This window comes from Periophthalmus magnuspinnatus, chromosome 15 (genome assembly GCF_009829125.3).
Source record: "Periophthalmus magnuspinnatus isolate fPerMag1 chromosome 15, fPerMag1.2.pri, whole genome shotgun sequence".
Lineage (NCBI taxonomy): Eukaryota > Metazoa > Chordata > Actinopteri > Gobiiformes > Gobiidae > Periophthalmus > Periophthalmus magnuspinnatus.
Window position 1 is genome coordinate 12,325,391 of NC_047140.1, and position 27,677 is coordinate 12,353,067.

The 27,677-nt window shown below is 40.2% G+C and overlaps 1 protein-coding gene across 3 annotated transcripts in view; it reads left to right on the plus strand.

The window, feature by feature from the left end:
* The window catches only part of gfra1a (gdnf family receptor alpha 1a), a 152,200-nt gene that overhangs the window by 102,562 nt on the left and 21,961 nt on the right, over window positions 1–27,677 (plus strand). For all 3 annotated transcript variants that reach the window (XM_055227047.1, XM_055227046.1, XM_055227045.1), the window contains 4 exons: window positions 1,765–1,943; window positions 4,441–4,613; window positions 7,690–7,799; window positions 14,472–14,606. In XM_055227047.1, the coding sequence (XP_055083022.1) occupies window positions 1,765–1,943; window positions 4,441–4,613; window positions 7,690–7,799; window positions 14,472–14,606 (597 nt within the window). The remainder of the gene's footprint in view (window positions 1–1,764; window positions 1,944–4,440; window positions 4,614–7,689; window positions 7,800–14,471; window positions 14,607–27,677) is intronic.

Genomic DNA, 27,677 nt, shown 5'->3' on the forward strand with positions numbered 1-27,677 from the left:
CTAAACCAGGCCTAATGTGAAACTCAACCAGCAAAAGATACACAAAGTCCATACCAACATACACTTATTTCCATATTGTACGCAGAGAATATTTACAACTCTGAGTCCCTAATTAAATGAGCTTAAAACACTTGATTCATAAACCAAAGAAAAAGATAAATCCCATGTTGAATTACCAATGTGCTGATGCTGTGTCTGTGCTGTTTAAATAATACTAATCTTATAATCAGATGAAGTTTAGAAATATCTCAGAGGAGAGTCCACCTGTTACTGCAGTCGACTCATTTACACATTTTAAGTATTGGATTGTATCTGTGTGGTATACAATGCATTTGAACAGTTACACAATACAAAAGAATATGAAAAAATAGTCATTCTCTCAGACTCCATGGAGATATTATAGCGTGCAGCAGGATGCCAGTAGAGGGATGCTCAGACACAGAAGAACATTGTGTCGGGTCCAGGAGAGAGCTGTGAACAGAGCTAATAGATGAGAGGGGCATGTGTCGTTATAACAGCACTGGAAAACTCTAGAGTAAAACAAACAAACAAACAAACAAAAAAAACAAAAGTGACTTTGTTTAAATCTAAGATAGTGTTGATCTGACTAAACATATCACTTGGTAAAGGTTTAATGTTATAAATGTTGTCAGAAGATTTTTATTTTATTTTATTTATATATTTTTATTGACTTTTCATCTAGTTTATTTTTTTCCACAACCTTAATTATGTTGCCAGTTTTATAAAATGTAACTTTTTTAAATTATTATTATTTTAAACAGCAAGATCGCAATGTTTACTGAACTTGTACAACTCATTAATTAAGTACCAGTACATCATTTGGTTGGGAACTCCAAGGAACGATATAGAATTTATGAACATATGGATTTTAAACTTGTAAATAATTTTGTAGAGATTGCACCTACGCCCTTTTGTAAATGAACCAAGCAAAGTTTGAAGTTGCCCAGTTAACAGTATGATTTGTTGCATGTCCAGTGGGTAAAGTAGCTCACAAAATAAACAAGCACATTAGTCACAGTGAGTGGAGGAAGCTGGTTAAGAGGCTCGTGAAGTTCCTTGGACCCAGGGGACATCCCTGTGGTGCACCTGGACAGATTTAGGAGGGGAGATGCGCAGTGTAGGAAGTGCTTAAAGTGGGACTAAATACCTAAACTCCGCCTACAACCACATTTCAAACAGAGCTGCTAAACTGGACAGTGCCTGGAGGACAAAAGAAGAGATAGAGGGGGAAGGTCTAACAAGGTGTGATGTCACATAGTACCTGAAATTGCATACACAAATTTTATTTTTTTTTGTCTGTTTTTCACCAGAAAGCTGCAAATATACCCAGTTTCCACCTAAATTAACTCAAACAATAGACAATGCCATTACACAACATATACAAAATTTAGTAGCAAAAAAGATTTAGTGTCTAGTTCCACTTTGAAGTTGTCTGGGTAAAGTTGAATGGACCCTGAGGACATCCCTGTGGTGCACCCCGACAGATTTAGGAGAAGCGGAGGCGTTTTCTTTGGAAAGTACTTAAAGCTGTCGCGCATGTGTTTGTACAGTGTAAATAATGGTCAGGTGACTGGAGTTAGCCCGTGGTCAGATGTGTGCAGCGTGGACTCCAGAGCTCAGAGGAAGAGGAGGTCAGAGGGCTGTGAAACTACAACACATCTGTTCACAAATGTGTTATGTCCCACTGAAATATATGGCTTTGTCTGTTATCTGTGACTAATGTGTTGTGTTGTTGTCCCGTAGGAGAGCCGACGGTGGCGCGTGAGAACAACTGTCTGAACGCGGCCAAAGCGTGTAACCTGAACGACACATGTAAGAAGTACCGCTCTGCATACATCAGCCCGTGCACCAGCCGAGTGTCGACAGCCGAGGTCTGCAACAAGAGGAAATGCCACAAAGCTCTCAGGCAATTCTTCGACAAGGTACCTCTTTTTTTTATTCTATTCTTTCTATTGTATTCTATTGTATTATATTATGAAAGTAAAAGTAAAATACATTGTTTGCGTTCTAGATATGTATTTCTTTATTTAGTATGTCATTTTTTATAGTAGGTAATCATTTGAGCGGTGGGACATATTATTAAAGGGTAGATTTAAAGCAACTTTAACTTCAGTAACTATTCACAGTGTTAAAAAAAAATAAATAAATAAATAAAAAATACTCTCCACTAGTATCGTTCATGCTTGTTTGAGAAGGTATAATTTAAAGCTCCAGTGTGTAAATGTAATTGTGTTTTATTTTACTGAAAAAACATTAAAAAAAACTGTTTCCTTATTGTGAGCAAACTGACATCTTCACAAACCTGAATCTTAATTGGCGTTTCTTTTTATTATTATTATTTATTTATTTTCTTGCAAATGTAGTTGGTGATTATAATTTGAAGCTAACTGAACTTTACCATTGAATTACCATCAGGTTGACATCACTTCTGACTCCAAACACAAACTTCCATCAGTTTTCCAATAAACACTCGGCATCCATGCACCAGCACAGGCCCATCTCACAGGGGCCCGAGTCAGATTGGCTGTCAGAACTCACAATAAATCATCATAAGTCTTTGTATTCTGCCTTCTAAGAAGTTGTGACATTGATTTGCACACACAAAACAGCAAAGCCCAGTCTGTCTGGGTGAAAAACCGTGTCAACATTGTAATTACGAGCAGAGCGTATGACAGCGCTTTGTACAGTGTGAAGAGAGCTCAGCACAAACATGGCGGCGTTGATAGCAGCCGGAGTTTGTGTTGTTTTGACATAAGGCTCTGCACATAAGCAAACAGGCCAGAGCTGTGATCATGTCTGATACAAGACTGTGGAGGACCAGGGGCCAGGGGCTACGGCGCAGATCTGTTGGAGGCAGGAGCAGAGCAGCTGAAGACGCACTCATTAGGCTCATTGAATGTATCTAGTCCAGTCAAACTTTTTTAAAGCCACAGTATGTAACTTTTGGAAACTAGCATGAGGTCAGTCTGCTGCTTGTTTTCATGGAAATGTTGTTTCTTTTGTCATAATATTCCACAATATGCCACAAAATCTATCTCTTTCCATTGAGAATGTTCCAAAGTATGGTTTTAACATGAATATGAAATTATCCAAATCGTGACTGAATATTACAAATTAAATTCACAGCCACAGTTAAAAACACAGTAAAATGATGAGTCTGTGAATGAGCCTGTATTCTTACAATTAAAACAAACAAACAAAAACAAAAATCAGGTGGTACCTTAACCTGCAGATAGAGGACACATACTATTGTTTTTCTCATTCTCAGTGTATGGACAGGCCTCATGTGAGAGCCAAAAGCCAAAAAGACAAAAAGACAAAAAGTTCCAAAATTCACTCACTGAGCTGCAGAGGCTGCACTAGCACTGAATGATGATTGGCTGCTGGGCTTTGGTAGTGACAATTCAAACTAAAGACAGTCCTTTTAGTTGCCTGGCAAATCCAAACTGATATCGCTGTCTATTTTTCATACAGACTGATATCAGTCTGGTCATCGCTCCCTTCATTGCGCCTCAAGTCAGGCCAAATGTGATCGTGCAGCAGATTATCTTTTTCAATGGCACATGTGAAATGAAGGAGCTCACTGGCTACCTATCATTTAAAAATAAATCAAATTTATATCCCCTCAGATTAACACAGTTGATTCTGCAGAAATATCCCATGTTGTACAGCCCGCTGCGATGTATATATATTTTTTCTTTTTTTTCCTGATATATATGGAACATGTGTGTCCCTGGCTAATCCACCTGCCAATCACGCCCATCTGAACTCAGGGAGGCTCACCATTTACCACACACATCTTTGTAAAGTATTGAAGTGTGTATTCTGGATCAAAGGCAATGCCTCAAGGTTTAAACCAACTGGATTTCATCATTGGAACTGGCAACATAAATAAGAGACTCATGGGAGACTCATTCTACTTTATGATTGGATAATCATCCTTAGAACCAAAACACCAAATTATAACATAAACAACTTGGCCAATCATGTCCAATGTTTTGTAATTAAGAATAAATCAGCATTACAGTTGTTATGAGTAAAAGCTGCTGTATATTTGATTTGAACAGGTTTGCCTTGTATCTGGGGACACAGGTCATGTTTATGGAACTTAAAATCAAAATCTTACATACAGTTCCTTTAATTTGCCTTTAATTTCATTTAAGGCATTTAAATATATTCTCCATTCAAGAGGAGGATATGGAGAGGCTGAGGAGGCTGGTGTTTCTGGTGTGTTCTGTTTGAGAGAAGAGCTCAGCCTAAATATGCAGAGTTTATGTGTTAAACATGTGTGAATGAAACAAAACTCTGCATGTGATTTGATGAGGAAACAACATAGATCAGAACATAATGTAATATGAGCCATTTAAAATTCAGAATGAATGAACATGTGGAAAAATATGAAAATGTGTTTTGTCTCAGGTTCCCGCCAAACACAGTTATGGGATGTTATTCTGCTCGTGTCCCCTGAGAGACCAAACAGCCTGTTCAGAGCGAAGGAGACAAACCATCGTCCCAGTGTGCTCCTACGAAGAGAAGCAGAAACCCAACTGCCTGGAGCTCCAGGGCACCTGCAAGAACAATTACATCTGCAGGTACATACTGAACAGCTGTAAGAACAACTACATCTGCAGGTACAAACATACAGAGAACAGCTGCAAGAACAACTACATCTGCAGGTACATACTGAACAGCTGTAAGAACAACTACATCTGCAGGTACAAACATACAGAGAACAGCTGCAAGAACAACAACATCTGCAGGTACATACTGAATAGCTGCAAGTACAACTACATCTGCAGGTACATACTGAACAGCTGTAAGAACAACTACATCTGCAGGTACATACTGAACAGCTGCAAGTACAACTACATCTGCAGGTACAAACATACAGAGAACAGCTGCAAGAACAACAACATCTGCAGGTACATACTGAACAGCTGCAAACTATATTTACAGGTATAAACACACTGAATAGCTGCAAGAACCAGTGTACCATTTTAGATACACAATGTTTTGTTGTTTTTTTTGTTTGTTTTTTTCCCTTTATGTTACTACTATCTACACTCCAGATACATGCAGAAGACTTCAAATACATGAAGCATGATACATGGAATTATACAGCAAAGAAAAAGCCTCTCTGTCCCTCTCTGCTCAGCACATACTGTACACACACATTAGAGGGAGTGTCTGTTGTGTCTGTGCACTGGACATGCTGTACATAGAACACAACAGAGACAAGTTCAAGCTCTATCTAAGCTTTAAAAGTATAAAAAAAAAAAAAACAGTCAGTGATCACAGAGAAGCAGCCTGCTATATTCTGCAAACCGAGAGCGACGCTAAATACATGATTAAACATGTAGAAATGTAGAAAGGTTTCAGAGGACACTTTTTTTTCTTTTTTTTTATCAAGACAGACTACCTCTGAAACCTTTTTTTTTTTACCTCCTCCCTTTTCTTTATTCTCCTCTCTACTTTTGGCCTTTCTTTCTTCCCCTGTCTCTCTTATGTCTGTCTCCCTCTCTCTTCTCCACTCTTCCCTCTCCTCTCTCTCCTCTTCCCCTCTTCCTTTTGCTCTCCTTTTTCCTTTCTTCTACTTTCTCCTCTCTCCTTTTCGTCTCCTCTCTTTTTTCTCCTCTCTCTCTCTTGCCACTTCCTCTCTCCTCTTTTTCACTTTCCCCTCCTCTCTCTCTGCTCAGCTCTCTCCTCTCTCCTTTTCGTCTCCTCTCTTTTTTTCTCCTCTCCCCCTGTTATGCCACTTCCTTGCTCCTCTTCTTCACTTTCCCTTCCTCTCTCTCTTCTCAGCTCTCTCCTCTCCCCGTCTCGTCTCCTCGCTCTTCTCTCTCCCTTTCATCTTGTCTCTCTCTTCAAATCTCTCCTCTTCTGCCTCTCCTCTCTCAGTGTTCCCTTCTCTCTTCTGTCTCTTTTTAGTCTCTCTCCTCTTCCTCTTTTGTCTCCTCTCTCTCTCTCCCCCTCTCTTTCCTCTCAACATCTCTCTCTCCCTTCTCGTCTCCTCTCCCTCACAGTCTCTCTCCCCTCTACTTTCTCTCTCCCACCTGCTCTTTTCACACCCTTTAACCCCACTTCCCTCCCCTTCCTTTCCTTCCTCATCTCCTCTCCCTCTCTCTTTCCCTCCCTCCGTCCCAGTGCATTTGTCAGTGCTTGTGTTAGATTAGACCTGTAACATTCCCTCTGCTCCCTCTCCATATGTCAGGGCCAGTTTACAGCGGCTGACAGCTCTCTGCACTGCACCACTCCCCACACCCTCTCTTCCTCTCCCTCCTCCTCCTCCTCCTCCTCCTCTCTCCCCTTCTCCTCCTCCCTCCAGAACAGAGGAGAGGCAAGAGGTGCACTGACTAAACGTGTGATAGCGTTCGGCTGTGCACTTGTTTGGGTTCAGGAAAGAATGAACGTAGTTTTAGTTTAGTTGTGTTGTTTAGTTTTAGTTTTTTTTGTTCTATGTTTGTGATTTAATGCACAACTTAAACAACAGTGGTGCTGGTGGTACTTGTGTGTGAGAAAGTAACATTTACTTTGTGATATTGATCTGACATTGATACTAATAAGTGTATTAAACTGCACTGAAACTCCTCTGCTATTAATCTCTTCTAGTCAGTATCGATATATTGACATTACTAACCAGGTACGTGATAATTAATTACCTTAGTGCAGTTGTTTAAAGACAAGAATATATTTAAAACCTAATATTATCTCAATATGTAACTATGGAACAGTAGCTGAGCTTTTAGAGTCCACTGATTAAAAGGTCCCGCTCTTGACATAAACATCATTGGTAGAACGGTCAGATCCACAGACCCATAGGTTGGCAGTACGTTTGCAGCTCCCACAAAATGGATATCATCATTGTGTCATTGGGCAAGACACTTAATCTACCTTTTGTGTGTATGTGTGTGAATCGATGTGTGGGTGTCTTGAAGGTGGAAAAGCTCTATGTAAAAATGCGACCATATCAGTATTTGTATTTGTTTATTCATTTATGGCAGCGGTGCTTCATACACAGCTTTGACAGAGCCGCTGTACATTAATAAGGCTTAAAGCACGTTCATCTTAGGTCTGTATCACACTGCAACATGATGTTTAAGGTTATAGTGGTAGAAATAGTTTAATTTGCTGTTAAAAGTACTGATTATGATCAACTGGGCCGGTTCAGCAGGAAGTCTGAGGGCCAATAAAAACTGGTCTGAGGGCCGCATTTTGCCCCTGGGCCACAGTTTGGACACCCCTGATTTATGGGGCTTATTTATCATGTTATTGTCAATTTTATTTGCCAGTTTGTTTGAGTGGAGAAATGTACAAGTGCTTCTCCTGTGTCTTTTATGAGTTTTATGCGTTAAACAGATTTAGATGCTGTTGTACCTTTGAGAGGAGCAGGGAGCAGAGGGATGGAGGACAGACTATGTTTTGGTTTGTCGGTGTAAATATAAGGCATATAAACATGAGAGAGGTGGATGGAACAAGCGACATCCTGGTTACTCAAAAAATATAGAAGCACAACAAAATGCAGCCACGTTAAAAGAAGTCACACTCAAATTACAAAACAGCGACACTTTTAAAAGCTATTAATTACAGTATATATTTAAATTTGACTTGTTTCTCTTTATTTGTATTCATCCATTCCTTTCTGTTTTGTGTTTCCCTCTTGTTTCCCAGGTCTCGTTTGGCAGACTTCTTTGCAAACTGTCAGCCTGAGCCGCGCTCCCTCACAGGCTGTTTAAAGGAGAACTACGCCGACTGTCTGCTGGCGTACTCCGGACTCATCGGTGAGGCACATCTGCTGATAGTACATGAGATCACACACGACAGGCACATGGGGCAAAGTGCGATGTGGACTGGAATGAATAATGAGAAGTTTGAATTCCTACATTTGAGCTGACGTATCACCATTAGAGCTGTAGTGTTCAGCTGAGATGGGCCAAAATTAAATAAGACCAGAGTTAAATAAGACACACATTGAGTACATCGTATTGAACATAATAGTACATTCTGTTCATTTTAAACCACAGTGTTGATTTAAAACAGCTTAATAATAGAAACAGGTCCATTGACTTCCTGTTCAGTGTTACATAAAAATGGATTAGGATCTCATTTAGTATTTGAATAAAGTCAATCTATTGAAAATTCGTCAAAAAATTCAATTTGGTCTTATTTCTCTGCAGTTAAAACTTTGATCAGTCAGAATTAGAATTAGATATCAACAAGTCCTTCTGTACGATTCATCAAAATTGTGTTAAGTACAAGTTTGATGTTCAGAAATATAGAGCCAAATGACCAAAGAAAAAGTGAAAAAAATAATAATAAAAATAAAATAAAATAAAATAAAATAATAATAATAACAACAACAATAATAATAATAATAATAATAATAATAATAATAATAATAATAATAATAATAATAATAATAATAATAATAATAATAATAATAAAGACCATTTGGCCATTTCCAGAGGTTTCTTCAGTTCTGACAGGATTTTGTAAGTCTTACATCTGTCTAAAAATAGTTGTTTGCTATAAGTAGTCTCTGTCTTTATTTAAGTCCATTGAACTGTCCTAAGGTGTGACCTGTCCCTGGGTCATATTTTGCATGATGACAGGACTCAGGGACAGTTCACACCTTAGGACAGTTCAATACACTTCACTAATGACAGATACTCCTCACTGTCAACAACCTGAATGTGTTAGTTTCAGTTTAATTAGCTTCTCTCTTCAAACAGAACCTTGTCAGAACTGAACAGGACACTTAGTCAATCTTTTTTGTCTAGTTTGTCCACTTTTTTGTCCTGAAGTATTTATATAAAATCACACTATGGACATAAAAAACACCATCAAAACACTACTATTATGTGAAAGAACAACCTTCACAATGTTTTTTTGTTTTTTTTACTTAGACACATGAAAATATTTTAGAGCAGTATTGCAGCTGATTGGACTGATCTGAGCAATGTCTCTCACTGTAGCTTTAATAAAATACAAACAAAACAGAAGTTAAGCAGGGCCGGGCCTTGTTAGTACTTTTTGTTGTGATGTAGAGTAATGGATTGAGTACACACCTTGAGTTTATGTCTTTAATACTCACTTTACCACCTCAGTACACACACAGTACATCCTGAGTGAGAGCTCTGTAGTACTGCCCTCTCCCTCAACTCAAATATCAACCCAAATCTTTTCTACACCTCAAGGTACTGCACTCTCTCCTTTCATCTCCTCTGCTCCGCTTACCCCTCCTCTCCCTCTTTTTCACTCATCTCCTCCTCCCTCCCTCTCCTTTTCTCTTTTTCCCACTCTGACCCCCTTCCTCCTTGTCTTTTCCTTCTCTCCTCTCTCTCCTCGTCTTCTCATCTCTCGACCTCCTCTACCTCCCTTCCTATCCTGTCTTCTTTTCCTTCATCGTCCTCCTATCATCTCTCTCACCATCCTCTTCTTCTCGCGCTCATTCTCCCTCCCTTCTCTCTCTTTCATTTCCCTCTCTGTCCTCTCTGTCATCCCCCCATCTCTCTTCTCTTCAACTCCCATCCTCTCCTCCTTGCTCTTCTCTTCCTCTCTCATCACCCCATCTCCCACGCTATCCTCTCATTCTCCCTTCTCTCACTCATCTCCCACTCCCTCATCATCTGTCCTCCTCCTCCCTTCCGCTCCCCCTCTCCCGTATTCTCCCTTCACCTCTCTCCACTCTTTTTGTCCTCCTCTCTTCTAGCCCATTCCTACATCTCTTCCCCTATCTTCCCCTCTTTCCTCCTCTTCCCCTCTCTCTTCCCTCTATCCCTTCCTCTCCATCTCACTCCTCTTCTCTGCCACTCTCATATCTCCTTTTCTTCCCCTCTCTCATGTCTCCTCCTCCCCTCTCTCTCCCATTTCCTCTCCTCCTCTCATGTTTCCTCCTCTTCCCCTATCCTCTCTCCCTCTCCACTCTTGCTCTCTTCTCTAATCATCTCCTCTCCCCTTTTCTCCTGTCTTCATTTCTGTCTCTCTCCCCTCATCCTCCCCCGATGCTCTCCTCCTCCTCTCTTCCTGTCCCCTCTCTTGTATTCTCCCATTCACTCTCTCCCCTCTTCTTATCCCTCTCTCACATCTCTTCCTCTCTCCCCCCTCTTCACTGCTCTCCCTTTCACTCCCCTCTCCCCTCCTCACTCCCTTTTTGTCCTTTCCTCTCCCCCACTCTCCCTTCCTCTCCTCTCTCCCCTCCTCTTCCCCTCACTCCTTATATTTCCCTCTATCATCTCTTCCTCTCTCCTTTTCTCCTCTCCCTCACTCACCTCCTTTTCCCTCTGTCCCTTCCTCTCCCCCTTTCTCCGCATTTCCGTTCTCATTCTCCATTGCCTCTCCCTCCTCATTTCTCCTTCTCCCCTCTCTTGTATTCTCCTTCTCCCCTCTTATCCCCCCCTTATCATCCTTTCATATCTCTCCCTCTTCCCCTTCTTCTCCTCTCTCCCCTCCTCTTCCACGCTCTTCCTTTCACTCCCTTCTCCCCTCCTCTCTCCCTTCTTCTCCTCTCCCCCTTCTCCTCCCCAACCTACCTTCCTCTCCTCTCTCCCCTCCTCTTCCCCATACTCCTTATCTTTCCCTCTCTCATCTCTTCCTCTCCCCCTTTCTCCTCACCCCCATTCTCATTCTCCCTCGCATCTGCCTCCTCCTCTCTCCCCCTCTCGCTCTCCTTTCCTCCTTTCCTCCTCTCCCCCTCACCCCTCCACACCCCCCCTCTCTTCCCTCGCTCCGCCCCGCCTCCTCTTACCAAACCAAACCTGGGCCTCTTTGTCGAGACTCCATCCCGCAGAAGGACACTTTCTCTGGGCTGAAGAATCACCCATGCCCCCTTCACTCCCTCTACCCCCCTCGTTGTATGCGGGTGGGGTAGGGGGTAGGGCGTAGGGGGTAGGGGGTAGGAGGCTCATATTTCAGAGGCGTTATTGCTGCGGTTATCGTAGAGATCGGGAGAGAGCCGTCGTATTAGGGCTTAAATATGGGCGCGTGGAGGCATTGGCTGTATATTGTACCAGAGCAGTTTGTTTATGGGGTAATCGTGATCAGCAAAAGAGATTTAGGAGAGAAAAATGTCTTCTAGTGCACATACGCTTTTGTACGTCTGCAGTGTTTGGGGCTGTAGAACGTTCTGGAGGGAAAGTAGTGATGGGATTATTTGGCAGGGGGTAGTTAAAAAGTGTGTGAGTTTGTTTTGTGCAGATGTTTGGTTTATTTCATGGTTCCGGGACGTTTGGTGAGGGGCCTGTGTGAGGAGTGACCCGGGGGACCGCGGTTTCACAAAATACAACTAGATTTTTTTTGGTGTAAATCATCTTCATTCATGACACAGTATGGTTTTCTAATGGAGAACAAATTGAAAAAAATAAAAAAGTGTAGCTCTTCCCCTCTCTCTCTCCCTCCCTCTCCCATCTCCCCTCCTCTCTCCCTTTCTCTCCCATCCTCTTCCCCTTCCTCTTTTCCCTCTCTCTCTTCCTCTCCACTCTTTCCTCTTCTTCCCTTTTCTCCCCTCCCTCTCCTCCTGTCTGCCTCTCTCCTCTTTCTCTCCCATCCTCTTTTCCACATTCCCTTTCTCTCCATGCTTTCATCCTCTTCACCTCTCTCCCTTCCACACCACTCTCTCCTCTTCCCCTCCCCCTCCTCTTCTTCCTCCCCCCTTACTCTCCCCTCTTTTCTCCTCTTCCCCTTGCTCACATTCTCTCCCCTCTCACCCCTTTTTCCTCCTTTTCCCGTCTCTCCTTTTCTGTCCTCATTTTACCCTCTCTCAATCCCTCTCTCCTCCTCTTCCCCTCTCTCCTCCTCTTCTCCTCTCTCCCTTTCTCTCTTCATTTCCCCCTCTCTCCTTACCTCTTTCCTCCTCTTCCCCTCTCTCACATTATCTCCCCTCTGGCTCCCTCTATCCTCTTCTTCCCCTCTCTCCTTCTCTCTCTTCATTTGCACCTCTCTCCTTCCCTCTCACCTCCTCTTCCCCTCTCTCCTCCTCTTCCCCTCTCTCCCTCTCTCTTTCCTCCTCATCCCCTCACTCCTTCCCTCTCGCCTCCTCTTCCCCTCTCTCCTCCTCTTCCCCTCTCTCCCTCTCTCTTTCCTCCTCTTCTCCTCTCTCTATATACATCATCTTCATCCATGTCACAATACATTTTGCTAAATAAAAAATAAATAAAGTAAATGAAAGTACAGATACAGAGGTAAAAAGTTACTCGAGTAAACATAAAAATGAAAATATCTATTTAAGTACTCGTTTAAAAATGCACTTTAAGAGTAAAAAGTAAAAGTATCTCACATATTTTTGATAAAGTGTTAAATGATTGATTTAAAATGATACTGTATTTTGGTCAGTTTGAACTCAAAACCTTTAGTCAGGATTTTAACACAAACATGGTAAAAGTACCCCTCAAATCATATGAAAAGTACTTTTTACTTTTCAGTCCGGTTCAAAAATGTTGTCCAGTAGAAAACACAGATACCTGCTCTCAAATGTAGTGACGTAAAAGTAAAAAGTACCCACTCTAAAATGTACTTACAGATACCTAAAAAGTACAGTACTTTATTACTTGTACTTCATTACCTTCCACCGCTGGTTACCGTAACAACCCAACTGTGAAAACGAATCACCAAAACCCCCAAAACCTCCACAGCGAATCAGCAGCAGAGTAAAAGCAGAGTTAGAGACACATTGTAATGTTCTGTCAGCAGCTTTGGACATGTCCTTCTCAAAATGGAGTACACAAACGGCACACAGAAGTCCAGTGTATCCACCATCCCACAGCCCTTCACCTGTCTGCGGATTTGGCAAAACTGAGCTTAAATCGTGTTAGAATGTTGTTACCTCATCAAAAACATACCTCGAGTTGTGTTTTAGTTCATTCACACATGTTTGAGTAACACTTTATTATTAGTCTGTCTACGTCTCCAACGCTTAAAATGCTCTGTTCTACCTTGTGATGTCATGACGTGGTAGTTTACAAGTTAACAGCTACGTTTTTACCTTAAGTTCAGTAGAGATTGACAATTACAGGGCTAAAATCATCCAAATGTTTGTAGTGAAGGTGGATAGAGTGGAGTATAGAAGCACAGAGCAGCACTTCCTGTATTAGCGCATGACATCACAAGGTGGAACAGAGTGTTTTCTGTTTGAGAGAAGGACAGAGCCTAAATACGCAGGATTTGTGTGCTGAACGTGTTAAATACAACTCTATGTTTGTAATGAGGAAACAACATTATAACATACATGAGAAAAAACACACAATATGGAGCATTTAAGTAACTTTTTTTTTTTTTTTTTATCATTCTTCTATGGTGTTATGAGAGTGGGCAATGGTAAAAGAGTAATTTTCTGATTTGAGGTTTTCAATTTCAAACCAAAAATTAAATGTGTCAAAGTACACGGACCGTTTTTGGCCTGAGGTGGACAAAAGCTAATACAGCATACAGCTAATCTGGCCATTCAAACTGATTCACTTTACACTTTCTTCAGGGTCTCAACACCTAATCCAACAGTACAATGACATATTTAAATATTTTACCTAATGTGACCTGAACAAGACAGCCTATTAAAGTACATATATTGTGCTTGTGTCTGCTATATAGTTATAATCTGACATCTGTAGGTCATTATGTTATACTTTGGACATATCAAAATGACTTAATAAAAGAAAGAAGTCCACTGATTTCCATGTTAGAAAACTGCGGTGCCCAATGGGAGCAGACATCGCTGTAAACTTCATCACAACAAAGAGCGGTGAAGTTGTCGGCACCTCTAACGGATAGCTCCAATTTATTTATTTTTTTCATTTGTACCAAAATGAGGAGTGTATCACCGATTAAGAAAATAAAATAGGAGAACTGTTACGACCCAGCTCTTCTAGGGTCAGGGAAGTAACAAAAACCAAGATGGGAAAATGGTTAAGTAAAGAAGTAATTTAATGAACAGAATTGTAAAAGGTAAATTAGAGAAAAGGGATCTGAAATATTTAAACAGAAGGTAAATTGCAAAGGTTAAGTTTAACTAAGTCACCTCCACATTAGTGACAAAACAAAAGAAACACGTGCAAAATGACATACTGGCCACCAAGGCGCTGAATGTGCTTAAATGAGGCCAAGTATTTCGTAGGGAAAAGGAGACACATTTAGCAACACACTAACATAAAATAATAAGTAAGGGTCGTAACAAGAACAAAGTAAATACAGAGCAGTCCACATGTATCAGTAGTGGGGGAAAATAGGGTTTATCAGAAATCTGAAATAAAATATAATTAAATATTTCTCAAACATGCACAAAATTCTCCAAATACAACTTTGACAGTGTAAATGAGAAGAGGAAACATCTATAACATCTACAACTTTCTGAGGTTATCACATCTTCAGCACCTCTCTTACCTCTATAATCTATTACATTTGAATGACTTTGACTCCATTATGGTAACTGAAGGCCCGCTCCTCCCTCCTCTTTCTCCTCGTAGGCACAGTGATGACGCCAAACTACCTACGCTCTCCAAAGATCAGCGTGTCCCCGTACTGTAATTGCAGCAACAGCGGCAACAACAAGGACGAATGTGACCGCTTCACCCACTTCTTCACGGAGAACACCTGTCTGCGTGAGTCTACACCACACACTGTGACGTGTGTTATACAGGCCAGGGCAGCCAGCTTGTGACGCGAGGGTGTCAGGTTTGATTCACAAACAGTGGACATAATGACGGTTAAAATGGAATAGTAATATGGTTGAGTAACAGCTTTTATGGAGAGGTGGTTCTATGGTGACACATTTCCCCGCCCATTCCTGCTATTGGTCAGCCTCAGATGAATTTAGCCAATCACAGTGAAGTGTGTGATCATATTTCTCTATGCTATATGCTTAAAATACTAATTTAAAAGATACACCACTGCTTGTCTCCATTGAGATGTGGAAAGGCAACCTCCCTGCGTGATAAAGCCTGGATGGCGATCTGTGATTTTGAGGATTCTGGTCGTATTGTATCATGACTCAATCTGTTTCTGGTTACTGCAGCTCTATGCTCAAATACACTTTTCCCCACCCACATCTCCTACTGGTTAACCTCTATAAGGCTCCGAGTGAATGAATGACAGGTGGATTTAACCAATCACAGTGAAGTGTGAACTCCCAGACACAGTAGATGACACAGTTACCAGTCAAACGTTTGGACACACCTTCTCATTCAGTGTATGTTTTCTTTATGTTTACTACTTTATACATTTTATATACATATGGCAGACATCAAATATATGAAGCAAGTTATTTGGAATTATGTAGCAAAGAAAACAGGTTAACTAATAATTAAATTTATATATATATTTTTTTAATATTTTATATTTAAATCCTCAAAGTATTTTCACTTTTCAGCTGTGCCTTTTCAACATCTAGAAATGCCTGAAGTGCAAACAAGGGTTCAAAGCAAAAAGTGGCTTATTATTATTATTTATTATTATTATTATTATTATTATTATTATTATTATTATTATTATTATTATTATTATTATTATTATTATTATTATTATTATTTTATTTTATTTTTTTATTTTATTTTATTTTTTTATTTTATTTTTTATTTTTTCATTATTATTTATTTATTTTTGGAGTTTGGAGTTACTTTGAGTATTTCTTTTTTGTTTACTAAATTCTACGTGTGTCGTCCATTTTATTTATTTTATTCATTGCTTATTGTTCAACTCTAGTTTTAGGGGGGCTGTTTTGTTTCCATGTTTCCATGTTTCTCTTATTGTTAGCCTTATCCTTGCTACAGAAGCACTTAGCTGTGTGAAATGCATGTAACCCAACTCCCTGGTGACTCCATTGACTGAAAGCTGCTATTTCAGACCCAAAGAGCCCAGAACACAATGCATTCTGGGAAAAGGAGCAGCGGCCCACCACAAACCTACACTCTATAAGGCTTTTAAAGGAAGAAAGTGAGTTTAAGTGATTCTGAAATGAACTATAGTAGTCTGGACACTTCATCTGGGAGATATTGTATTGTTATGTGATATCACAGTCAATAGAGTTTGAGTTTAGTCTTTTTGCAAATACAGTGAACAAAACGTCACAATATGCTCATCATACTGCCAGACTAAAAGACAGAATGCTCTGTCTCTCTGCCTCTCTCTTCTCCTCCATCCTCTCTCCCTGACTCTCCCTTTCCCACTTTCTCTCCTCCTCTCCTTTCCCTCTCCTCACCTCTCTTTCTTCTGCCTCTCTCTCTCCCCATTTGTACCTCCTTCTCTATCTCACTCTTTTCCCCCTTCTCTCTTTCCCCTCTATCCTCTCTCTTTCTTCCCCTCCCCTTCTTCTCTTTCTTGACGTTGGCTGGCTCCCTCATTAAGGCAGCTCCTCTCTGTCTCTTGACATTGGTTGGAGCCCTCATTGACAATTCTGCCCGTCCTCTTCCCTCTCTATCTCTCTCTCTGTCTCTGTGTCATCTCTTTCTCTCTCTGCCCCCTCTGTCTATCTCTTCCTCTTCCACACACTTCTCTCTCTGCCCACCCCCCCTCTCTTAGTAGTGCTCTCTCTTGACTTCAGCTGTCTCGCTCATTAAGGCAGCTCCGCTCTGTCTCTTAACATTGGTTGGATCCCTCATTGAGTCTGCTGTCTGTTCTCTCCCTCCCTCTCCCCGCTCGCTCACTCTCTTGACTTTTGCTCGCTCTCATTGAGTCTGCTGTCAGTTCTCTCTCTCTCTTCCTTCCTCTCTCTCATGACTTTCGTTTGCTCTCATTGAGTTTGCTGTCCGTTCTCTCTCTCTCCTTTCCTCCCTCTCTCTGTCCTGTCTCTCTCTTGACTTTTGCTTGCTCTCATTGAGCCTGCTGCCCGTTCTCTCTCTGTTCCTCCCTTCCTCTCTCCGCCCTCTCTCTCCTGACTTTTTCTCGCTCTCATTGAGTCTGTTGCCCATTTTCTCTCTGTCTTCCTCCCTCTACCTGTTCTCTCTCTCTCTCTCTCTTGACTTTTGTTCGCTCTCAATGAGTCTACTCCCCATTCTCTCTCTCTGCCTCTTGACTTTTGCTTTCTCTCCTTGAGTCTGCTGCACATTGTCCCTTCCTCTCACTGTTCTCTCTCTCGCTCTCTTGACTTTTGCTCACTCTGATTGAGACTGATCCATGCTCTCTCTCTTCCTCCCTTCCTCTCTCTCTCTGGCTTTTGCTTGCTCTCATTGAGTCTGCTGCCTGTTCTCTCTCTTCCTCTCTTCCTCTCTCTGTCCTCTCTCTCTCTTGACTTTTGCTCGCTCGCATTGAGTCTCATGCCCGTTCTCTCTCTTCCTTCCTCTCTCTGTCCTCTCTCTCTCCTGACTTTTGCTGTCTCTCTCATTGAGTCTGCTGCCTGTTCTCTCTCTTCCTCCCTTCCTCTCTCTGTCCTCTGTCTCTCTTGACTTTTGCTGTCTCTCTCATTGAGTCTGCTGCCCATTCTCTCTCTTCCTCCCTTCCTCTCTCTGTCCTCTCTCTCTCTCTTGACTTTTGCTCGCTCTCTCTTCCTTCCTCTCTCCTCTCTCTCTCTTGACTTTTTCTCTCTCTCTTTGAGTCTGCTGCCTGTTCTCTCTCTCTCCCCCTCTCTCTCTTTCCATCCTCTCTCTCGACTTTTTCTCTCTCTCATTGAGTCTGCTGTCCATTCTCTCTTCCTCCCTTCCTCTCTCTGTCCTCTCTCTCTCTTGACTTTTGCTCGCTCTCTCTTCCTTCCTCTCTCTTCCTTCCTCTCTCTGTCCTCTCTCTCTCTTGACTTTTTCTCTCTCTCTTTGAGTCTGCTGCCTGTTCTCTCTCTTTCCCCCCTCTCTCTTTCCATCCTCTCTCTCTTGACTTTTTCTCTCTCTCATTGAGTCTGCTGTCCGTTCTCTCTCTCCCTCATTAGGCCGACTCAGCAGTTAAGTGGAACTGACGAAGTGTGCAACGTTTGACACTCGGCCGCCAAGGGGTCATGACAGGAGAGAGAGTGTACCACAAAAAGAGACAGATCTGAGGAAGAGGAGGAGAGGGGGAGGAAGAGGAGGACAGGAAGAGCACATAAAAGGAAGAGGAGGAAGAGGGGGAGAAAGAGCAGGATGAAGAGGAGGAAGAAGAGGAGGAGAGGGGGGAGGACAGGTCGAGAGAGGAGGGAGAGTGTAGGACAAAAAGAGGTAGAACTGAGGAAGAGGAAAGGAAGAAGAGGAGGAGAGGGGGAGGAAGAGCAGGAAGGAGAGAGGGAGGAAGAGGAAGAAGGCGGGAGCGGGGTCATGAGGGGAGGGAGAGTGTATGACAGAAAGAGGCAGATCTGAAGAAAAGGAGGAGAGAAGGAGGGGGAGTAAAGGTCATGAGAGGAGGGAGAGTGCACAGCAAAAAGAGGCAGATCTGAGGAGGAGGAGAGGAGGAAGAAGAGGGGCAGAAGAGGAACGATTATGAGAGAAGGGAGTGTGTATGACATGATGAAGCAGATATGAGGAAGAGGAGAGGAGGAAGAGGAGGAGCAGAAGGAAGGGTCATGAGAGGAGGGAGAGTATATGACATGAAGAGACAGATCTGAGGAAGAGGAGGAGAATGAGAGGAGGATAAAGAGGAGAGGGAGGAGGAGAATGAGGGAGAAGAGATGGAGGAGGAAGAAGAGGAGGAGGGACAAGAGACAAGTTTGTGTCTCTTTGAGCTTGCCATGGGAGATCATTAGAGGAAAACGCTCCATGGCCTCTGCTGGAGAGAGAGATGATTCTGAGCACACACAGCTCAAACTGTCACAACGCAACAAGACATGACACACAAATAATACAAAGATACTTCAAGTCAATATAACTTCAATTACCGTCAAAGAGCAACTTTAAGTGACTGTTTTTGTCCATGTAGTTAAGCCATGTTTGTCTTACTTGATACATCATAATCACATAAGGCAGGGGTGTCAGACTCATTTTCACAGCAAAATGGTTGCTCTCAAAGGGCCAGATGGAAAATAAATGTAACCATTTTTTAATCTTGTTACTTAACCGTTTCTGTATTTATTACGTATTCAAGTTAGAAATATTGCATATGGATTTGCACAGATATGAAAAAATACCTGTGTAACTGTGTATCTCCTGATAAACTGATATTTTAAGACAGTCATACGTTTTAATTTACCTTGTCACGGGCCACATAAAATGACTTGGCGGGCCACATTTGGCCCACGGGCCTTGAGTTTGACACATGTGGCATAAGGTATAAATGAGACTGGAGTGAACTGTCTGCATCTAATTATGAAGCATTTTATTGTCTCATAAACAAGAAGTGTGTGTTAGCATGCTAGTTGTTGTTAGCTTTGCCATAAATAGCAAAACTCTGCTCTGGTCTTTGAGTGTTGTGAAAACTGCTTAAAGTTAACTCATTTTGTTTTTGCTTTAGTTTAGTTTTTTTAAGCATTTAAGCACATTGAACAGTAAAGAGACATGTAAAAAAAAAAAGAAGCAGAATACCTAAACCTAATACCTAAAGGGGGGTGTTTATTTCTTTCTTTGTATTTAAATGTTTTAATAGAGTTATTATTAAATAGGGTTGCACATCACCATGACCATGACTCTGCAGCATCCAGCTCCTTTGCTCATTGGTAAATAGTAACATCCAACAACAAATCCCGGTTTCATAACAGCACTGGTGCCACGCTCCACTGAAGTTATACGCTGCAACGGAGGAGTTACGCAAATATCACACAGTCAAATATAAGCATGAAACTTTCCTCCTTCCATAAGACACATCCCGAGCTTGAGATCTGTCAGTACTGCATTGAACATGAGCTGCACAATACAGACGTGGTTGTGGGAGTAAATTAAGTGTTACATTAGAGACATAGTGCGTATTTGATCATTTTGTTTTACTCCCTGATCAGGACAGTCTAAGGAGAGCAACAACCCTCAGGATAAAAGTGCCCACCTTCCCTCTGTGTCCTGCAGCATCACAGCGGCCTCTAGGGGGAGCCTGGGGAACACTGGAGAATCTATTGCGGAAAGTGTAGTATATTCCACAGGTTTTTTGCAGTACGGTGGATAATAATGAATGGGAGTTTGTGGATATGGGTTAGTGTTGGTTGTGTCTGTCATTGGAACATTCTCTCACAAATGTAGGTTGTTGATGTTGTGTACTTAGGTAAGACCCTTTGACTATCTTGATAACCATAGCATTGGTAAAACTGTTCATATGTTTGGAAAGGAAGTCAAAGTAATTCAGTCCATGTCTATACCAAGTGTGCCATTTCATCGTTTCTGTTTTTTTTTTTTTCTGATAAAATGGTTATGTGATGTAGTTTTTACCGAACAGGGGATAGGTGAAAACATTTTCTAAGCAAAACTTTTCTGAGTAAGATAATGATGAGGGGACACTGTTATAACAAGCTGATCACAGACACACTGTATATAGAGAGTGCCAGTACCCAAAGTGACGAAGCACTATTAATAATTATACATAATAGGTATGAATCTGTTGATTTATAACACACGCGCAGACGTACTGTGAGTCCAGGGCAATGAGAGCTGTTCCATAAAACCTCCCTCTCCTGTGCAAAGTGTTTAATGGAAGTGGCATTAATGCAGACTGTGACAGCAGGGCTACACTCACTCACTGCTATTTATGCATCAGACACACACTGTAACAGGCTCGCACACTCTGCACACTAAATTAAACATTACTTTATAACTTCAAGTAAATAAAGAAATATACTAGTTAATGATCCAAAAATGTTGTTTATAAATAGTCATTTAAAATATATATATATATGTAGATAGAAATAAAGACAAAAAATACAAAAACTAAATTGTAATAATACAAGTTAAAAATGAATTAATAAATGTGTAAAATGTACAAAATATTATTTGTATTATGTGTACAAATTATTCCAAGCTAAACTCTTAATAGACACTTTTTTGGTATATGATAATCACAAGAGCATCCATATACTGATACAATAAATGACTGTCAATAAATCTTAATTTTTATGGCAGCTGCAGTAATGATCCATTTTATTTTATTTATTTATTTATTTATTTATTTATTTATTTATTTATTTATTTATTTATTTATTTATTTATTTATTTATTTAGTTAGTTAGTTAGTTAGTTAGTTAGTTAGTTAGTTAGTTAGTTAGTTAGTTATTTATTTTAACCAAATTTGATCAAAGTCTCTGTACCTGGTTCTTGTGAAAAACAGAAGTAATTAATTTTAAAGTGTTTGCAGTTTCCAAAGTCATCCCTCACTTACCTTATGCACTCTGACCATCCTAATTATTCACCACAATGAGAGAGACCAGAGCGGAGTTTTGGCAACACGGTAAAGCAAACATTCTAACGCTCACTTCTTGATTCTCGAACAATAAAACCCTTCATTATTAGATACAGACAGAATACAGTGGACTTATTTGGACCTTATACACTGTATCTGTAGTGGGGCAAGACACATTTTGCACAAATACATGTGAGGAAAAATGGATACTTGGCCTTTAATTTAAAATCCCTTCTTAATCCCACTTAATGATAATATTTGCACTTTGATGTAAGTTCTTCCTCAGCGTGCTCCCCTGACATTTGAGCTTATGAAAACATTAAATATAAGACTGATTAAATATGTGAGTAAATATGTAGTAACTGCTCCGTCTGTTTACTATGGCTGTTTACTCTGATGAACGCCATGTGAACGTTTCTCAAATGTCAAATTAATACAAGTCGTGTGTGGATTAGACTGTAAACCCTTTTGTTATGAGGCATTCTGTGTGTGTGTCTGTGAGAGTTTTGGATGAGCGGTATCCTTTAACAGACTGATGACACTAGACAGATTCTTATCTTATCCTTCCGAGGGTGATTTTGGGTGATTTTGCGAGGTTTTGGGCGCTTTTAGATGCTGTGTGTCTGTAAACGTTTTATTCTCCTGCTCAAAGCCCAAATGGTTTGAATATCTGTCTCTGTCTGTTAGCAGTGTAAAAGATCCTGATTGCAAACATTTCCTATTGCTGGTATTTATCCTGCACCTTCAGCATCCAAAATGCTCTTATGCTTGATATATTCATGATGCTTTCTAAACTGGAAAATTACACAGTCCTAATAATGGGCGGTATAAATATTAACTGGATGGGGAAAGAGTCAGAAACTATGAAGGACTTATGCTATGGCCTGAATCTCACAGAAAAAATGTTTAGTTGACCCTAGAAATTTAAATAAAGGCACACTCATTGATATAGTCTAGTAAAGGTGACTTATAAACATATAAGAAGTGAAGAGACCATGAATGCTATTGACAGTTGTTTAAAAGAACAGGACTGGATCTCAGTATTTACAGAAACAACTTCTTGAACATATTTCTATCTCTGTATTATAAATATTGTGGCAAACCATCAAAAATCCCATAATTATAAGGCACAGGGTGTTTTCCCACTGGATTTAAGCAACTACTGTCCAACTGCGTGAATTTGAAATACAAAAGTTTTAAAGACAAATCTGTGTGTAAAGTTGAGAAGATCATATAAACATTTCAATTAGCAAACGTTCATCTCTAACCTGTATTATATAACAGCGATGTCAGCATTCACTGACCCTGATGTGACCTTTTTTATTGCTAATTTAATGAAATTGCAAACCAACATGCACCTAAATAAAACATTTGAATTAATTTTGTTTCAACACAATAATTGCAAGTTTATTTAATAAAAGAAATGCTGCCGGGAAACTTCACACACAACTAGATCAGATCTGGACTGAGCATTTTTTATCCTTAAAAAAAAAAGAAATAAGTCTTTATCAGCAGTTAGAAAAGTTAAAACATCTTACTTCATGTCTGCGCTGATAGAGAGTCACAGAAATCCAGCAATGTTCTGGAGGACAGTAAGATCCCTCTCAGAACATAATATTCATACATAACCAGCCAATGTTTTTTTAGATTCACCTATTGTAAATTCTAAAAATGAACTATGTGATACTTTTAATAGGAATTGTATCCCTGTATGTGATGTTTTAGATAATAATAATCCTTCTGATCTTGATTATGTTGGCTCTGAACCTCTGGCAGATAACACAGTCACATTTTCTCTTTAAGACCTTTCACTTGGAGGTCTTTAGTGCTCTCCACTCCATAGACCACAGGAGCTGATGACCTTAATCCAAAACTTCTATTTCTAAACTAAACTAACTAAACTATCCACACTAGAACGGAAATAGGGGGGAAAAAAAAGCTTTTGGTTATTTTGCTTCGCAAAAATAGAATACATTTCAAGGACGTGCAAAACTGGATACACTGGTGTCACTAATGCACTTTAATAATGTGGTGGTAAACATTTATAATCACACCTGCTCCTGTTTTAATTTTTTAAATGGACCTATGCAAAAGAGAGTCTGATCCTCTCTTTGAGATCTCCCTTTATAAATAAATAGATATAAAATAGAATGAAAAACATGTAGGTGGTGTAGAGGGGAGGCCTGCAACTGTAGATCTTCTGCCCACCCACCCATTAACTATCCAGCCCCTTCAGACCAACACTCTCCCAATAATACTCTCCATCTGCTTACTCCGCCGTCACACAGAGACCTAACATCTAGGCTACCTGTGCACACGCACTGCAGTTTGTTTGTTTTTTCTTTTCCATTTTTTATTCTGTATTTTAAAAGTGACTGCATTCATGCAATCTATTTTTATTCTGCTCTCTGTACCATGTCTGTCTATTTAATGTCTATACACATTGCACTTCGTGCCCAAGAAAAATTTCTCCTGTTGGGATAATAAAATTTACCTGATCTTATCCTTATGAGGCTCAGGTGAATTTGAATATGATTTATTATTTTTAATAAAAATCTGCGCAACTATTTTTAAAGTGGACATATTAAGTAAAATAGATGTTTTCATGAGCTCTTAATCATGTTATAACAGTGTCCCTCATCCTTTATTTATTCAATATTGTATATGACTCTAGGTCATATATGTCAGGTTCAAAACTGTAACATGGCCATTTTTCAACATTAAAAATGAAAAACTCAAAATCTGCTGTTTGTTATGATGAAATTCCATGATGTAGATGAGTTCTGCAGTTTTGAACAGGAAATATATGGATTTGTACACTTCTATAGATTTGTACACTTCTATAGATTTGTACACTTCTATAGATTTGTACACTTCTATGATGTGCTAAGGTTTAACACATAACATATTTAAATTGCAATATGACCTTTTATTGTTTTGAAAATGCTATATTCGCAGAAAACCACATGTTAACATATTAACATTATTTTTTGTTTTTGACATATTGACTCCCTTCCCCTTGCTCCTCACACTAAGTCACTCCCCCTTCAGAGTGCTATCACAACAGAATCAGCATGCATCCTACTAATGAGGTTTGTGAAGTTTTAGTGTATTGTTTTGTATCATGTTTTTTGTATATTTATGACAATTTCCACATGGGAGCATTGGTGACGTAGGCTTGTGGGTGGAGACGTGGACAGAATCTTACAGTTAACCATAAGGGGGTTCGAATAGGTCCCGAGAGAGATCGCTAGATTACTCAAACATGCATGGACAACATTTAGCACCATGTTTTTGATGAAGATGCAAGTGTTTTGTTTCATAGCTGTTGCCAAATGAATTGAGTCTTCTCTGTATCAGCAGAGTGGCGCAGAGGAAGCGTGCTGGGCCCATAACCCAGAGGTCGATGGATCGAAACCATCCTCTGCTAACATGTGCAGAGTGCGTGAGTTTGACACTGGTTTTGAAAGATAAAATTATAGCCCACATCCGTGGATAATGGACCAGCAATAAGCTAATAGTAATGCATTTAAAAGCCTAAAGAGAGGCTAAACTTACTGCGAACCTTGACGGTTTAACATTACATTCCCATGATTTAAATATATCTTTGTGGAAATATGTCAAAGCTTGTTGTCTGTGCTCCAGTGGGTTCGATTCCTATCTGGAGTGGCTTTTCAGCAGACTGGCAAGTGAAAGTATGCTGGCATATAATTTGGAGAAAGAAGATAAAGTTTGTTTAGGTTCAGGATGTGCCCATAACCCAGAGGTCGATGGATCAAAACTCTGCTAACACTGGCTGTTCTGATGTTGGACAGGAGTTCTTTCTCATTGAAAGAGAAAGAACTCCTGTCCAACATCTGACAGGACATCTGATGGCATATAATCCAAAGGTCAATGGGTCAAAACCTGCCTCTGTTAAATTAAACTCTGAAGAGTTACAGTTTAGGTTACAGAAGTTAAGTATTTAAAGGATTTTGAAAGATAAAAATATATTCAAAATCTACATTCACCATGGACCTTGGCCGTTTAACATTACATCCCCATGATTTTTTTAGACCTTTGTGTAAATTTGTCAAAGCCTTCTGTCTGTGCTCCAGTGAGTTCGAGTCTCACCTGGAGTGGCTTTCAGCAGACTGATAACTCCCCTTTACCCCTTAACTCCCCTTCCCTTGGCTTCTCTGGCAGGCCCAGGCCATCATTGTAAATAAGAATTTGTTCTTAATGTTTTGCCTGGTAAAATAAAGGTAAAATAAATAAATAAATAAAGCAGAAGTACAACGGAAGTGTCCTGGCAGGTAACCCAGGTTTGAGTTCCAAACCTACTCAGTATCAGCAGAGTGGCGCAGGGGAAGCGTGCTGGGCCCATAACCCAGAGGTCGATGGATCGAAACCATTCTCTGCTAACATGTGTTCATCGCTGCTCTAGAAAACCAATTTGAAAGATAAAATTATATCCCAAATCTATGGATAATGGACCAGTGGAGAAAGAAGAGTTTATCTGTTTTGTCTACTCTGAGCTACCGTAGCTGCCATATTGTTTCAGACTTTCAATAATTCAGTCATTTTTCACAGTCTGGCCTCACGCCAATATCTGTCTGTAAGTAATGTAACATAACATGTTAACTTGCTCTATAAACTCATATGAGGCACTTTATGTTGATTTACAGTGTATATTCACACTAAAATAGAAGACGCTAATAGCACTAGCATGTCTACAGGATTTTCCATTCATATTAGCACGATGCTAATCCACAGTTTTACACAAGTTTTCATTTGTTGTAGCTCCCTTTGAGCTAATGCTGTGCATATATTATTATTATAATACGCTACTATATGTTGTTTAATGTAGCTCCGCATAATCTTTGTTCCTAGAAATATAAAAAACATGATTGTAATAGGATGCAGGCCTAAATAAAAGTTTTTTAGATTCAGATATATAATGCTTGAATTATATGTGAATTTGCTCATATAAAACATAAACGTGCCCTATGTAACATTTTTTTTCTGGTGTGGTCCGCCTCCATTGCCAGGCAAGTCCAGACTAATAACTCTCTGTATTTTTATACAGAGGTAAATGGGTCTGCTCACCTTTCCCTCTGTTGCTTCTCAAGCCAGAACCAAACAGGATCATCCAATCAGATTTGTTTATTTAATTGATCCATGTGGAACGAAGGAGTTCATTGTGATTTCTTTCCTTTCTTTTTTCCTTGTAAGCAGCCAGTGCTGGCCCTAGCTTTTTTTGGCACCCTAGGCAAGCTTTCTGAAGGCTCCCCCTGCACCCACCTGCAGTAATCAATAGTACTTTTTGCCAATGCCTTTAAGCTTTAGTCCATTAAATAGGGTGCCTGCATAAAGTTATTTATTGATTGTTTTAGCTGGGGGTCTGGGGTCCCAATTTGTTTTAACAAAACAAAGTAAATTTCTGTCTGTTCATGCATTATGATTATAAGCTGTTTCTCTCCAAGATTCAAGGGGGGCATTAGTTATTATAACACGAGTGAAGCAGTTGGGGTTGATCTGTGTTAACCACAATCTGCATGTCACTTTGCCCTGTGCTCTGCATCTGCTCTACAGCGCCTCCTGTCTGTGAGCTGCAGCCTCAGCTCTGTACAGGGCTCCAGACATCAGTACGTGCATTTCAAAGTCTAAAAGACTCCTGTCCTCATGTTTTATGTTGCTTCTATAAGAATTCAACTGAAATGTGTGTGTGAAACGCTTCGTCATCGTATTAGCACTATTACATCTATAGACATATTAGTTCATCAGCTGTTTGTGCTCGAACTTTGTGAATAAGAGGCAGATTGGCAAAAAATATACACTGACTAAAAGGTTAGTCAACATAGAACATTATTTTAGGCTCCAAACAGTTTCCAGAGTCTCTGATTGGGCACTCTACACTGTTAATGATACTACTTATGCCTTTTGATACCGACGGGCCACGCTTGTCCCACCTGTCAATCACATTCATTTGAACTCGAGGAAAGAACTTCGTAAAGTATTGAAAAAGTTATACCCCGTAATCCTTCATTAGTGTAGGAGTGGTATGGAGAGATGGTTTCATCGGTGGTCATTTGGACTCTGTTTTTACAATTGAGACACATTCAATGTAAAATGGCTTCTGGATGGAGCAGAAACATCTTGATTGCTAAAACAGTGTCCAGATGGCCAATGATGAAACCTTCTCTATACTGAAAAAGTGTGTATCCTCGATCCATATAGATGTCATTGCGTTCCCTGGAATGTTACCTTAATCTTCCATTTTCTGTTTCCTCACTGTGGCTTTAAATTAAGTCCTAGTCCCCTTTGCAAATCTCACATCAAAAAGATTTGTGGTAAAAGCGTTTCATATACACCAATGTCCATTATATAAGCTGAAACCTGACCTAATATTTCATGACTGTTAATGGCTTTTGTTTGTGGTAATGTTAAATAAATCAGCCTTGAGCTATGCTTCAGTGAAACAG